The following is a 16,282-nucleotide window of genomic DNA, read 5'->3' on the forward strand; positions in this document are numbered from 1 at the left end:
GAAGATTTTTAACATAGTGGTGACGAATAAGGTGAAAACTAACTGGGTAAAGGAAACCATGGAAGACCTCAAAAATCTAAACATCTCCACAGAAGAAATATCAAACAGAGGAAAATACAGAGAAAAAATCAACAAACAAAAATTCGAAGAAACACCAAAAGAGAAGAAATCAGGAAAGAAGTGACAGAAGAGAGGAAGAAGAAACACAGTGAATTTATGAGAGGTTTTTGGGAAGAGAAAAGAAAGAGACAGAAAAAAAGTGCCATGAATTTGAAACGTACCAATTTATGTATCATATTGTCATTGTGAATATTGATTGTGTTTTAACGCTCTCCTTAATGGGGAATTAACGATAATAATTATAATTGACGACATTTTAAAGAAAAGGCAATTGGTGCCAGACTTAGGTATTACATTATCAAACGGTATCTGTTCAAACACTCTTATTTGCAGGTGATTAAACAATGACTCAAGTAAATGAGAGAAAGTTACAGACATCCACGTATCATTTAATTAATCAATATAAATCCTATAATTCTAAAGTCTCATTTAATAAAACGAAAGTTATGGCTTTCAGAGTAAAAGATCTAGTCACATAAAAATTTTGCCAGGAAATAACGTTTTAGAACAAGTATCGAATTTTAAAATATCTTGTTTGTGCCATAAGTTTTTATCATGAGGACATTCAGAAAAAGGTTAGCTAATTTAAAGCTGTATGTGGGACAAATCAAAAATTTTTTGAAAATAAAGTTAGGAAAGAAACAAAAACTAAATTTTGTAATGTAATGGATTTACCCAGATTGCTTTATGGCAGTGAAGCCTTGCTGCCGACTCAAAAACAAGTTAGCAAAATACAATCGGCAGAACTGAGGTATTTAAGAAGTGTTAAAGGATGTATATCGATGGATAGGCCACGAAATGGGGATATTAAGAAAGAAAGAAATATAGAATCAGTACATAACAAAATACTAAGTAGCAGATAGTACTGGAGCGATCACTAACAACCAGTGGAAAATACCAGGCTTCACAAGAGAGTGTTAGATTACATACCGAGGGGGAAGAAGAGGTCATTAAAGACCCGGGCCGCGCTGGAGACAGCTGTGAAGCTAGAACGAGCAAGAGTGGTTAATCCATTAAGTGAAGAAGAAGAATGATAGAGGCTGACTGTTCGGATGACGCAGCTGTGATCTGTGGTGTGCGCCAATTCGGCGAACATCTTCCCATCCTGACAAACTTTCTTGCTGTACAATGAAGGTACGGCCTAGGATGATAATAATGCTTCTAAACATGATGACAGTTCTGAACAATTCAGGATTAGAGACACAACGAGTTCTGGTGAGGTGCACCGAGAATGCGGGTTTACTTGCATCACTTCTTCCCAGGGGGCTGTACAGAGCGATTTCCTACGACCAAAAAAGTTATTAAGAAAGATGCTGTATATTAAAATACGTGCAAACTATCCAATAAGTGACGATGGTGCAAAACCTTTTTTGAGCGATTAACATGGTATGTGGACAGCTACTTGGAACCAGTTGTGGGACTGAAGATCACAACAACGTGAAGGTTTAGAATCTGCGTGGCTGAACAAGGGAATTTGAATGTAACCTAACATCAGATTTTGTTCCACAGTTATTGTAAGAGACTACACAACAGCAAAACAGTGTTTATTTTGAGTATCTATCCCAAAAGCGTTTGTCTTGCCTGTTTGGTGTTAGGGAATTTTGGATGTCAATGACGGTACGGGAGCCATTTAGAAAGTAAGGTCCGATCGGCCGCAAAATGGAAACCACAGTGAAAATCAAAAATGTTTTGTTTGTGTTAGTTAGCTAGCCTTTCAGCTGCTTCTCTACAAAGTGGCCGCTCCGACTTACGTCGCAGCGTTGTACCAACTTTCATAATACCATTGTCATAGAATGCAGCCACCTGTGCTTTCCGCCACTTTTCTGAGCTGATCTGCAGTTCGTTGTCTGTGCCAAACTGTTGTCTTCACTGCTAGCGGTTCATGTGAGCAGAGGTGAACATCAGAGGGACCAAGTCCGGGCTGTATGTTGGGTGATCAAACACTTCCCATCGGAAGCACTGCAGGGGTGTCTTCATTGACCCTGCAGTGAGCGCCTGAGAACTGCCATGAAGAAGAGAATGTATGACAGGTATGTTATCTGGGGTTGCGTGAAATCAGGCGAAATCTCGCAGTGGGTACCCACACTTGGCGGGAGACGCTATTGTTCCAGGCGTCTTTACATATTCAAATGTGGTCTCACAACTGGAAGGGGCGACGTGATGCGATCGACAGGCATTCTAGAGACACTGCCCAGCACATCTGTGCAAAGCGTCATTGGATTTTCGCTGACGTTTCCATTTTGGGGCGGACCTTACTTTCCGAACAGTCCTCGTATATCAGTCGATCAATATCGTTCTGTCGTTAGCAGTAAGGTTTGCAGTGTCCATCCCGTTTGCAAGGGCTCGTTTCACCTTGCTAAAGATATTTCCAAGCATTACTAAATTTTCTGTTTCCTTTCAAACAATTCATTAATTCAGTGTGCAGATAAAGCAGTAGTCTTCTAATGGTATATTCATAAAGCCATGACCTATCTATCAAATACAGACCTACTCAAAGAATTCTCCTCCAGTATTACAGCGGAATTTCAGCCTACCACAAGCAGGGAGACTGATAAAAAATCGATTAATTCGCAGGAAGTAGCTCTTCCACACCCAGACTGTCCAGTGCTGTTGACACTTACATCGGTGATGGCTTGAGCATCGTCGATGGTGATGTTCTCGTGGCCAAAGTAAAAGTCCCGCATCTTGAGTGCCGCCTCCTCGCGTTCTTCGGCCGTCGGCAGGTGCAGGATTGGAGACACGGCTAGCACGAAGTTGTCGCTGAGCTCCTGCACTGCTGCCGGGTCAGAGAGGTACAGCTTCTCTGTGGGAAAAAATGTTCATCAATTATTCCAAAAGACAAATCGCTAGCGGACGCTTAAACATAGCGCGAACAGCGCAAGAGCAGTTGTAATTCGCTGTACAATCACTGGAGTAGAGGAGACTTTGGTAGCAACCATGTTTATCGAAAATAAGCGATCTAATGTCAGAAAAGCATTCCAAGAGGCAGTTGTAACTGTTCAATCGTTCATAATAAAGCCACATAATGATGCACCATGCCACGAAAACAAGATGAAGAGTTTAAATGATATATGTTGTGTCCTAAAGAACAGACACCACTCACTCACTCACTCTCTCTCTCTCTCTCTCTCACACACACACACACACACACACACACACACAACAACCATCATGTCCGAATGCCTGCCAGTTGGGCCCTGTGAGTGCGACCGTGGCCATCTGTGTATGTGCATTGCGCTTGTGTGTATGTGTGTGTGTTTTCTAGTTCTTATAAAAAGCTTTGCCTTAAAGCTCAATATTTCTAGCATTCTTTACACTGCATCTGTCTGTGACTCAGTGCCTCCTCTATGTGGTGAGTGGTAATCTATCCTTTCCATATTGTTACATTCTTTCCCTAACCCATTGAAATATAGATTGTGCATTGAATAGAATCTTCTTCCTATACATCTTGTGTTAATAAATGTTACATTTTAAGTCTCATGCACATACTTTGTATCTTTTTATTTGCACTTTCCATTTCTTTATTTACGTACATCAAATTTGATAAGTGGTGGTGATGTGGAGATGGGAAGCTGATCACACTGGTGCTTTTCAGCATGTGTAGTCTTCTTTTGAGTGAGACTGCTAGCACTTTTGTTTCATTTCTTGCTGCAGTATTTGTTCCAACTAAGATCACAAAAATGTGAATGCAAACCAAGCCCGACCTCTTGCGGGAATCCGAAATGGCGAGTAAGCGTTCACGGGCAAGTCGGGCTACGCTATTAAGAGGGTGGCAAGGTGGGAATTTGGGACGACTGTGGGGCGTGCACGGATGATCGAGGCCGATAAGGCGACCGCTTTTGTCAAGTGGCAGATTCGGATTCGAGTCCCGCTCTATCACAAATTTTCGCCTGTTACCACTGATTCATTTCAATGCCAAAATGCAGCTAACGTCATTGGGAAATGGATAGAAATTATTTAGTACATAAAAATAACACAGAATGTGGACAAGTATTGTTGTATAAAGTTTTCGTACTTCCATAAAGATCGTAGTCCCTCTATAACTGATGGTGGGCGAAGTAGAGAGAATGTAATATTTGGACTGGCAATGGCAAGAAAAGAGTTTCTGAAGATGAGAAATTTGCTTGCATGGAATATGAGCTTAAATACACTCCTGGAAATGGAAAAAAGAACACATTGACACCGGTGTGTCAGACCCACCATACTTGCTCCGGACACAGCCAGAGGGCTGTACAAGCAATGATCACACGCACGGGACAGCGGACACACCAGGAACCGCGGTGTTGGCCGTCGAATGGTGCTAGCTGCGCAGCATTTGTGCACCGCCGCCGTCAGTGTCAGCCAGTTTGCCGTGGCATACGGAGCTCCATCGCAGTCTTTAACACTGGTAGCATGCCGCGACAGCGTGGACGTGAACCGTATGTGCAGTTGACGGACTTTGAGCGAGGGCGTATAGTGGGCATGCGGGAGGCCGGGTGGACGTACCGCCGAATTGTTCAACACGTGGGGCGTGAGGTCTCCACAGTACATCGATGTTGTCGCCAGTGCTCGGCGGAAGGTGCACGTGCCCGTCGACCTGGGACCGGACCGCAGCGACGCACGGATGCACGCCAAGACCGTAGGATCCTACGAAGTGCCGTAGGGGACCGCACCGCCACTTCCCAGCAAATTAGGGACACTGTTGCTCCTGGGGTATCGGCGAGGACCATTCGCAACTGTCTCCATGGAGCTGGGCTACGGTCCCGCACACCGTTAGGCCGTCTTCCGCTCACGCCCCAACATCGTGCAGCCCGCCTCCAGTGGTGTCGCGACAGGCGTGAATGGAGGGACGAATGGAGACGTGTCGTCTTCAGCGATGAGAGTCGCTTCTGCCTTGGTGCCAATGATGGTCGTATGCGTGTTTGGCGCCGTGCAGGTGAGCGCCACAATCAGGACTGCATACGACCGAGGCACACAGGGCCAACACCCGGCATCATGGTGTGGGGAGCGATCTCCTACACTGGCCGTACACCACTGGTGATCGTCGAGGGGACACTGAATAGTGCACGGTACATCCAAACCGTCATCGAACCCATCGTTCTACCATTCCTAGACCGGCAAGGGAACTTGCTGTTCCAACAGGACAATGCACGTCCGCATGTATCCCGTGCCACCCAACGTGCTCTAGAAGGCGTAAGTCAACCACCCTGGCCAGCAAGATCTCCGGATCTGTCCCCCATTGAGCATGTTTGGGACTGGATGAAGCGTCGTCTCACGCGGTCTGCACGTCCAGCACGAACGCTGGTCCAACTGAGGCGCCAGGTGGAAATGGCATGGCAAGCCGTTCCACAGGACTACATCCAGCATCTCTACGATCGTCTCCATGGGAGAATAGCAGCCTGCATTGCTGCGAAAGGTGGATATACACTGTACTAGTGCCGACATTGTGCATGCTCTGTTGCCTGTGTCTATGTGCCTGTGGTTCTGTCAGTGTGATCATGTGATGTATCTGACCCCAGGAATGTGTCAATAAAGTTTCCCCTTCCTGGGACAATGAATTCACGGTGTTCTTATTTCAATTTCCAGGAGTGTATTATGAAGTCTTTTCTGAAGGCATTTGTCTGGACTGTAGCCATGTATTAAAGTGAAACATGGACATACACAGGGTAAATTAATTCAAGTTTTGAAAGAAAATATTGTATTCAATCAGAGATGGTCAAATGTAGTATCGATTGTGTAGTAGCGTCGCTGCTCAACAGCGATCGCTGATAGATGGAGTGATGTATGGAGGACTCCCAAGTGTAAAGATGTGTTGTATCTGGTGTGTGCTGGATATATACTTACTCGCTACGGGCAGTAATGATTTTTTCATTTGCAACATACTATGATGTTTGCTAATTGTAAAATGAAACTCAACAGAAGTCGGAAAAAATTAAGGTAAAGGAAGTTGTTTTGTTACTAATGCAAAGCGCGTATTCATAAGTGACGATTGATACAGTGTATAGCTCTCACATCCAATGATTTTGTAAAGGTAATTGTTAATGTATATACAGTTTATTAAATGTGTTAATTGTGAGCATTATTAATTTTCAAAAAGTCAAAGTACAAGTTTTAAAGTTGGTGCCATATTGTTACTTACCCAAGTCTATACGAGTTCACAGATCTATGTCATTTTGATTAACTATTTTTCTCAAGAAGTTATTGTCTCAGTCATATTTTATTTAATTAAAATGTGTGCTAAGTAACAGCCTTGCGCAATAGCTGTTTGCTAACTATCCAATTTTAAGTATTAACAGAGAGCAGTGCGAAGAGCATTACCATAGCGCAGATAAAGGTAAGAAATTTTAGTATTACAGGGATAGCTTTCATTAAGCACAAGGATCATTATTTTCAAACTGATCAAGTTTTGTTTTATTAACAGGGCCAATTTCAAATCAATACCGTTGCACCAAAAAAATGGTTCAAATGGCTCTGAGCACTATGGGACTTAACATCTGAGGTCATCAGTCCCCTAGACTTAGAACTACTTAAACCTAGCTAACCTAAGGACATCACACACATCCATGCCCGAGGCGGGATTCCAACCTGTGATCGTAGTGGTCGCGCGGTTCCAGACTGTAGCGCCTAGAAACGCTCGGCCACTCCGACCGGCACTGTTGCACCAGATTTGTGTTTTTGTGTTAAGTAAATTCATGAAGTTGTGGTTTGGTTTAAAGTTATTGATGTTTCATATTCTGACAGCTAAATTAAAATTACATTCTCGCACTCAGAAGAGTTCGCTACAGGGCCAAGCACATAAGCGACGAGACAAAACACATATTTCCATTCTGACAGTTGTGTTTCAGACTGCTGTCAGTTACGTAGTTTAAATCATATTTCAAACGTACATTTTTCAACAATAGTTTAGACAAGAAGAGAATAAAAGCTTTTGAAATGTCGTGCTACAGAAGAATGCTGAAGATTAAACGTTAGATCAAGTAAGTAATGAGGAGGTACTAAGTAGAATTTGGAGAGACAAGAAATTTGTGGTGCAACTTGTCTGAAAGAAGGGATTGGTTAATAGGACACGATCTGAGACATCAAGGGAGTACCAACTTGTTGTTGGAAGGATGTGTGTATGTGTGGAGTGCGAAGGGGAGAGGGTATAAATCGTAGAGGGAGACCAAGAGATGAATACAGAAGCAGATTCAGAAGGATGTAGGTTGCAGTAGTTATTCGGAGATGCAGAGGCTTGCACAGGATAGAATAGCATGGAGAACTGCAACAAACCAGTCTTCGGGCTAAAGACCACAACAACAACAACAATAACTATAACCACGTTATAAGCTTCATCTAATAATAGAACATAACATTTAGAAATTACCCCAGAGCAGAGAAAAAAAGGCAGAGATAACATTAGTTAATGAGAGTTACAACAATGAAGACAGCTTTAAACAACAATGATATACCAAATCAGTTTTACTACTGCCCACCGTGAGATTGTAAACCGCCAGAAAACGTTGCAGGCGCGTGACGCAGTAAGGAAAATATGTAAGCGGAGCAGAGACACAAGGACAAATCATTTTAGTTACGATACGGATCGCAGATGGTGGAATCTACTAAAACATGATACTTTGACACAGGGCAGATTATTATGGCCCAGCACCTGTGAACGAGCATCTGTGAAAGGGCGAAGCTGGTCGGCTGTTCGCTTGTTACTGTCTTGAGCGTCGATGGAAAAATGTTGATCGAAGATGAAACCAGATGACCAGATGTTGCACGTCTAAGCCTCATTACAGGACGTGGAGGTATGTCCGGCCTGTAAGGCAGGATAGCTAGCGATCTGTGGGAGACAGAGTACAACGCTGATGCAAGTAATAGTGTTTCCGAGAAGACCATTCAGCGTTCGGTATTGAACGTAGATACCAAGTGGGCTGAGGCGTGAACGGGAAATTGGACTGAGGAGGGAGGTGTGCTAGAGTAGTCCGCGCAGTTGTGCAAAGCAGCTGTGCCAGGGTGGCGCAGTGGTTAACGCATCCACCTCGTGAGCAGTAGATCCAGGTTCGTAACACGATCTTGCTACAAATTTTTATTAGTCGCATCAGTCTGCATACAAACATCTCCATATTAGACGATCGCTACATGCTCCTAAGCTGACACAAAGACCTCGTCAGTTACGACTGCAGTGAGCGCGAGATCATCGAGAAGGGGCTATTTTTTTTTTTTTTTTTTGGTCATCAGTCTACTGACTGGTTTGATGCGGCCCGCCACGAATTCCTTTCCTGTGCTAACTTCTTCATCTCAGAGTAGCAATTGCAACCTACGTCCTCAATTATTTGCTTGACGTATTCCAATCTCAGTCTTCCTCTACAGTTTTTGCCCTCTACAGCTCCCTCTAGTACCATGGAAGTCTTAGCAGATGTCCTATCATCCTGTCCCTTCTCCTTATCAGTGTTTTCCACATATTCCTTTCCTCTCCGATTCTGCGTAGAACCTCCTCATTCCTTACCTTATCAGTCCACCTAATTTTCAACATTCGTCTATAGCACCACATCTCAAATGCTTCGATTCTCTTCTGTTCCGGTTTTCCCACAGTCCATGTTTCACTACCATACAATGCTGTACTCCAGACGTACATCCTCAGAAATTTCTTCCTCAAATTAAAGCCGGTATTTGATATTAGTAGACTTCTCTTGGCCAGAAATGCCTTTTTTGCCATAGCGAGTCTGCTTTTGATGTCCTCCTTGCTCCGTCCGTCATTGGTTCTTTTACTGCCTAGGTAGCAGAATTCCTTAACTTCATTGACTTCGTGACCATCAATCCTGATGTTAAGTTTCTCGCTGTTCTCATTTCTACTACTTCTCATTACCTTCGTCTTTCTCTGATTTACTCTCAAACCATACTGTGTACTCATTAGACTGTTCGTTCCGTTCAGCAGATCATTTAATTCTTCTTCACTTTTACACAGGATAGCAATGTCATCAGCGAATCGTATCATTGATATCCTTTCACCTTGTATTTTAATTCCACACCTGGACCTTTCTTTTATTTCCATCATTGCTTCCTCGATGTACAGATTGAAGAATAGGGGCGAAAGGCTACAGCCTTGTCTTAAATCCTTCTTAATACGAGCACTTCGTTCTTGATCGTCCACTCATATGATTCCCTCTTGGTTGTTGTACATATTGTATATGACCCGTCTCTCCCTATAGCTTATCCCTGCTTTTTTCAGAATCTCGAACACCTTGCACCATTTTATATTGTCGAACGCTTTTTCCAGGTCGACAAATCCTATGAAAGTGTCTTGATTTTTCTTTAGCCTTGCTTCCATTATTAGCCGTAACGTCAGAATTGCCTCCCTCGTCCCTTTACTTTTCCTAAAGCCAAACTGATCGTCACCTAGCGCATTCTCAATTTTCTTTTTCATTCTTCTGTATATTATTCTTGTAAGCAGCTTCGATGCATGAGCTGCTATGCTGATTGTGCGATAATTCTCGCACTTGTCAGCTCTTGCCGTCTTCGGAATTGTGTGGATGATGCTTTTCCGAAAGTCAAATGGTATATCGCCAGACTCATATATTCTACACACCAACGTGAATAGTCGTTTTGTTGCCACTTCCCCCAATGATTTTAGAAATTCTGATGGAATGCTATCTATCCCTTCCGCCTTATTTGACCGTAAGTCCTCCAAAGCTCTTTTAAAGTCCGATTCTAATACTGGATCCCCTATCTCTTCTAAATCGACTCCTGTTTCTTCTTCTATCACAACAGACAAATCTTCACCCTCATAGAGGCTTTCAATGTATTCTTTCCACCTATCTGCTCTCTCCTCTGCATTTAACAGTGGAATTCCCGTTGCACTCTTAATGTTACCACCGTTGCTTTTAATGTCACCAAAGGTTGTTTTGACTTTCCTGTATGCTGAGTCTGTCCTTCCGACAATCATATCTTTTTCGCTGTCTTCACATTTTTCCTGCAGCCATTTCGTCTTAGCTTCCCTGCACTTCCTATTTATTTCATTCCTCAGCGACTTTTATTTCTGTATTGCTGATTTTCCCGGAACATGTGTGTATTTCCTCCTTTCATCAATCAACTGAAGTGTTTCTTCTGTTACCCATGGTTTCTTCGCAGCTACCTTCTTTGTACCTATGTTTTCCTTCCCAACTTCTGTGATGGCCCTTTTTAGCGATGTCCATTCCTCTTCAACTGTACTGCCTACTGCGCTATTCCTTATTACTGTATCTATAGCGTCAGAGAACTTCAAACGTATCTCGTCGTTCCTTAGTACTTCCGTATCCCACTTCTTTGCGTATTGATTCTTCCTGACTAATGTCTTGAACTTCAGCCTACTCTTCAGTGGAAAGGTATCGCCTAATGGAAAGAACCTCGTGTCCTGTTAAGCCAGGTCGATGGGCGTGTTCAGATCTAGGCGAACGGCTGCTCCAAAGGCGCACTGCGCCTTGGACGCTGGGGCATTACGCTGTGGGGACATTCACTTGTGTTTCCATGGGATCTCTGGTAGTAATTGGTGGAAACATGTCAGCTGTGTCTACGTGAACACTACTGTGGACTGCCTGCACCCATTCTTGATAATGTCTTCTCTGATGGTGAAGCCTTTATCCAGTGTGATAAATGTCCATGTCAGAAAGCCAGAACGACGCTAGAGTGGTCTTTGGAGTATGACAGTACACTTCATGTTTTGCCGCCATATTCGCGACCGCTATCGGGCGCGAGCACCGATCCCGCAAACCACCGGCTCGCAGTTTACGGGAACTGTGTGACCTGTACCTTGACATGTGGTGGGACATACCTCAGGAAAGCTGCCAGGGACTTGATGAATCCATACGACGAAGAATTGCTGTTGTATTGCGTTCCATAGGTGGATTAGCATGTTATTAAGACGTGGTAATAATGTTTTGGCTCAGCACTTTATGAGAGCTGCCAGCAATGGACGTAACAGAGTGGGGGATGAGAGAGAGAAAGAGGAAAGTTATAAAACACAATTAATGAAGATAAGGGAAAAGAGAGCTTCATCTAAGGGTAGTGTCTTTGATTAGGAGTCAAATCGTCCTCGGTCCTGAGTTCGAACGCCGTGACTGTTTAAATTTTGAATAAAAATCATCAGCAGCAACGGCCGAAGGCTTCCGGCATGAGAAGTCACCATCATTCTGCGAATGGCTTTGTCAGAGAGGGCGGAGGAGCAAATAGAGGTTAAGGGCACTCTCTTACCCCTGGGGTTGGGAAACAGCTGCTAAAGGCAGAGTCAGCAGTGATCAACGGCATCAGGATGCAGGAGGCAAAGGAAACTACTGCATTAAAGATACTATCTGTATCCACAGGAAATGTGGCCTATAATTGAAAGAGTGTTATCATGGTCTCTCCATTGCAAAAGATTCCGGTATAGTCCCCCATTGGAATGTCTAAGAAGGGACTGCGAAGGAGGAGATGACCATAAGAAAAAAATTGAATAACTAACGGAACGATAACGTTCTACAAGTCGGGGCGTGGAAAATCAGAAGTTTGAACGTGGTAGGGGAAAGAAGAAAAAGGAGGGGCTAGAAAGGGTTGCGACTGATCGAGAAACGAAGAGAGAAAGAAGTGTAGCTGCGATAAGGTGGGGGCATTTGCTACACTGTTTGACAGTGTTATGAGAATGTCAGAAAAAGTGCTTAGGCTTCTTGCTAAAAGCAATAGGAAATTGAATTTTGTGCAGAGAACAGGGTAGCTTATTTCAAAGGAGGATCGTACCAACAGAAAAGGGTCTGAGAACGTTTTCTTTCACGATGGGCACAACTAGGATATTAGATAAGTTAGGCCTTGTGCTTCGATTATGATGAGATTACATGCACATAAAATGTGATGCTAGGTGCTGGGGTGGATGCGCATTGAGTGGCCAGTGAAGTAAACGGAGTGTATGGTGGTCATGTGACTTGTCTGTCCGCAGCCAACCTTAATGGGCATATGGAGTACTCAGGTCGTCAAACGAACGTATGTTGCAGATGTACCGCGCACAAGAATTCTTCGTTAGTTGTAACCATCTAGCATTCTCACTATTCGTGATATATAGAATTATTTCGCAATAATGAAGGTTTACTACAACGAATGACTGCAGAAGTTTACGTTTCCATCCTTTGCAAATAAGTTCCGAAATTTTTCGAGTGCATTCAGGCAAGTGGGAATCTTCCTAAATGTGGCAACAGTGTTTTCTGCCCGTGGTACCGGCTGCGCCTTTGAGAGATATTTGAATATCGCCTTTTAGACTAGTGCTCGGTTTTGCGTTTATCCGGCGGCGCGGAATCTCTAGAGCTGTCGTATACTCTGATGTGCTCAATGCGCTCCAGAGCCCGGGTGCGATGAACACGTACCACACGTTAGTACATCGGATCTAGGAATGCCCTCATCGCTCGCTGATGCTGTTACCAACGTAACGTTCGTTTGCGTCGCCTTAATATGTTGGCATCTCGAGGGACGAGGCTCCTGATGTCACGGCCGCAGCTTTACTGCCCTGGCCTATTAGCAGTTCTGTTGCTTCGGACGATCTCAGCGTTGCTATACGTAGGGATATTTCTTCACCCAGACACGAACGCTGGTCATATCTCGGTGGGAACAAACTTTGGGGGATTAAACCCCCTCCCTATCGCTTGCGTCACTTCCTCTCGCCCATCTCGTTGCAAGCAGATCACTGTTACTGGACTATATACAGGTCACTGTCTGAGCTACCCGAAGTTTTAGCAGGTAAAGAATAGCCGGTAGTATGCGTTATAGTATTTACTCGCCGTAACAACGTGGAGAAACAATATTAATTTTTTTTACATCTACATCTACATCCATACTCCGCAAGACACCTGACGGTGTGTGGCGGAGGGTACCTTGAGTACCTCTATCGGTTCTCCCTTCTATTCCAGTCTCGTATTGTTCGTGGAAAGAAGGATTGTCGGTATGCTGCTGTGTGGGCTCTAATCTCTCTGATTTTATCCTCATGGGCTCTTCGCGAGATATACGTAGGAGGGAGTAATATACTGCTTGACTCTTCGGTGAAGGTATGTTCTCGAAACTTTAACAAAAGCCCGTACCGAGCTACTGAGCGTCTCTCCTGCAGAGTCTTCCACTGGAGTTTATCTATCATCTCCGTAACGCTTTCGCGATTACTAAATGATCCTGTAACGAAGCGCGCTGCTCTCCGTTGGGTCTTCTCTATATCTTCTATCAACCCTATCTGGTACGGATCCCACACTGCTGAGCAGTATTCAAGCAGTGGGCGAACAAGCGTACTGTAACCAACTTGCTTTGTTTTCGGATTGCATTTCCTTAGGATTCTTCCAATGAATCTCAGTCTGGCATCTGCTTTACCGACGATCAACATTATATGATCATTCCATTTTAAACCACTCCTAATGCGTATTCCCAGATAATTTATGGTATTAACTGCTTCCAGTTGCTGACCTGCTATTTTGTAGCTAAATGATAAAGGATCTATCTTTCTGTGTATTCGCAGCACTTTACACTTGTCTACATTGAGATTCAATTGCCATTCCCTGCACCATGCGTCATTTCGCTGCAGATCCTCCTCCATTTCAGTACAATTTTCCATTGTTACAACCTCTCGATACACCACAGCATCATCTGCAAAAAGCCTCAGTGAACTTCCGATGTCATCCACAAGGTCATTTATGTATATTGTGAATAGCAACGGTCCTATGACACTCCCCTGCGGCACACCTGAAATCACTCTTACTTCGGAAGACTTCTCTCCATTGAGAATGACATGCTGCGTCCTGTTATCTAGGAACTCCTCAACTGTAGGCCTGGCTGTTCTAGCATCTCTTACCGAACGGCCCGTTAAAAAAGGAGGAACGTTGTAATTGCTCATTTTACCTTTTCACTACATTTGTTAGTTTGTAACTAGCTTTCTAGGCTCACTATTATTATTCATTAAGGTTTCATCCTCCTGCTAATGATATTTCGGCACCAATGTGTCATTTAACTTCACCCAACCAAGGAATGAATTCCCTGGAAAATGTCACATTTTAAATCGTTATTTGGGCGCTTATGTGCTCAGCTGTTTTGCACCCTGAAGCTCCAACAAAGAAACAGTCAGCAGTTGAAATGATCATGCAAACTTACAACTGAGTTAACAACTGTCTTCTGATACAGTACTGGAATACTGTCAAGGCGAATAGGAGACAGTTGCTCGATGCGCCATTAGAATGCAAGCCGTTGTATTAAAAGTAGTGTTGAGAACTCAAAATTAATAAACTTTTTATGTCATTCATTACAACCTATCTGCATTTGACTGTGTCTTTTAGAACTGACAGAACTTTATTAGCATGATAAATAGCAGATTGTCAGTTTAACGGATCGAAAACTATGGTAGTCAGAGTCGGATGGGCAGGTTGAAACTCACGTAGAATCAGCTCGAGTCCGTCTCCGGACGTGAAACCCGTGATGACGGGGACCTTGTTGAAGCGACCTGCCTTCAGGCTTTCGGCCGGCCACTCGGTAACGAAGGCGCCCTCCACGTCCTGTTCAAGCACGGGGAGCCAGACAAGGTGCTGGATGCGGATCTCCTCCTGCAAAGGCGGCAGCAGCAGAATTAGTAGGCTGTAAGAATAAAAGATACAGGTAGCTGATTACACAGGGTGTCCCGTTTATCTTGATCACACCAGTAACTTCTTGTCATTAAGCAAAATAAAAAAAATGTATCAACTAAATGTTGTTCAGCTGCCAGGGGAACATTAACAAGTATGAGTGCGCCTAACGTAACTTTCCGAGTTATCGAAAGTATGAACAGCTATACGCCTTTTAAAATAGCAGGCTACGTTATTTTCTGTAATACACGTCCTCTCCTCAACATTTGTTCAGATACGTATCACAGTGTACCATTCAGGTAAACATGACACTAAAACCCTAAAAGAGTTTCAACTGTGGCTCTCCTGTATTAGTCACATGCATTTCTCTGGAGTAACGTATTTCGTCCAGTTGCTGGAGTTGATAGTAAACAAATTGTAGCACAAGGAAAATGCACACAAGTCATTACTGTTCTGCTAACTTGCATTGTCCGTCGATGAGTAACAATTCGACATTGTCTTTCTTCAAGTATGTGGTATTCATACAAACCATCAACTGATGTCAATTGAATGAATGAATGGTGTGCAGTTTACCTGTGTTTCCAGTTGTTAACAGTCAACTCCAGCAAGTGGACTAGTTTACCTTGGGTACCTTCATCGTGTACTACCACTTTGTGTCACATATCTAAACGGCATTTGCCTAATAACTTTTTCCCATAAATAAAAAACGTATTTGGAGGGATCAAGATAAATGCGATATACCAGAACACCCTGTATATAGCTAGTTGGATTCAATGACGGCAGACACAGGAGATAGTGCATAACTCAATGTGATTCACTAATGAATGAAGCAGACAGCAGATTTTCTGGAACTGGACAGAATTTGAGAAATAGATAAGGAGTTAGCAGTACGTCTATAACTATGAAGGATTAATGACGTACTGTTAGGAAATTACCCAGAGTGGTACATTTCCCCCAACGACAGAAACCCTTAAGTTTATCTATAACGTATTTGTGTCTCGCCTAGTTGTTTTAGATGCTGTTGACTGCACGACCAGATGTATCTCCTAAGTAATAAAAATTATCAGTCAGTTAAACGATATTTTATTGCGGTATCAGTTTGTTTTCCATTACATTTTTAGCGCTGGAGGCCTCTATAACTGTAGTGCTGCAATAATGTAAAAGGTAGCAAAAGCTCGACTAGTACTTCTGTAAAGTTCCGATCCGAGATCGTGTTATTATAAGAAGATTGAGCGAAGAGTGAGGGAGAGTGATCCTGTTCCGAGATAACATCCCGAAGATGTTCGGGCTCACATGCGGTTCCTCTTCGTCGAAATGTCTTGGCTCAAACTCGTCTAGGGGTTGAACCGCACATATCGCATTACACGCCATAAATTAGACACTTGTGACCGTTTGGTTAAATTGTCTGGCTGATGGCAAGTTTGCGAAATACAAAGTTAACGTAACATATAATAGCAGTAATAATAATACCGGGACTAAATTAACGATCCATAAATAATGTAGGCCACACAGTTGCGATCTGGTTAGAATAATGGTTATTCGGAAGACAACTAATAGCGAAAGTAGTCGTATTTAAGATTAATGTTAAACTCGAGTGCATATCCATTTGACACAGT

The 16,282-nt window shown here is 43.4% G+C and overlaps 1 protein-coding gene across 1 annotated transcript in view; it reads right to left on the bottom strand.

Moving 5' to 3' along the window:
• LOC126095565 (carboxylesterase 4A-like) overlaps nucleotides 1–16,282 on the bottom strand; it is an 85,687-nt gene that overhangs the window by 25,132 nt on the left and 44,273 nt on the right. Inside the window, exons 4-5 of the mRNA XM_049910343.1 lie at nucleotides 14,483–14,679; nucleotides 2,742–2,923 (exon numbers count right to left, since the gene is read on the bottom strand). Coding sequence (XP_049766300.1) covers nucleotides 2,742–2,923; nucleotides 14,483–14,679 — 379 coding nt within the window. The remainder of the gene's footprint in view (nucleotides 1–2,741; nucleotides 2,924–14,482; nucleotides 14,680–16,282) is intronic.

This window comes from Schistocerca cancellata, chromosome 8, assembly GCF_023864275.1.
Source record: "Schistocerca cancellata isolate TAMUIC-IGC-003103 chromosome 8, iqSchCanc2.1, whole genome shotgun sequence".
Classification (NCBI taxonomy): Eukaryota; Metazoa; Arthropoda; class Insecta; order Orthoptera; family Acrididae; genus Schistocerca; species Schistocerca cancellata.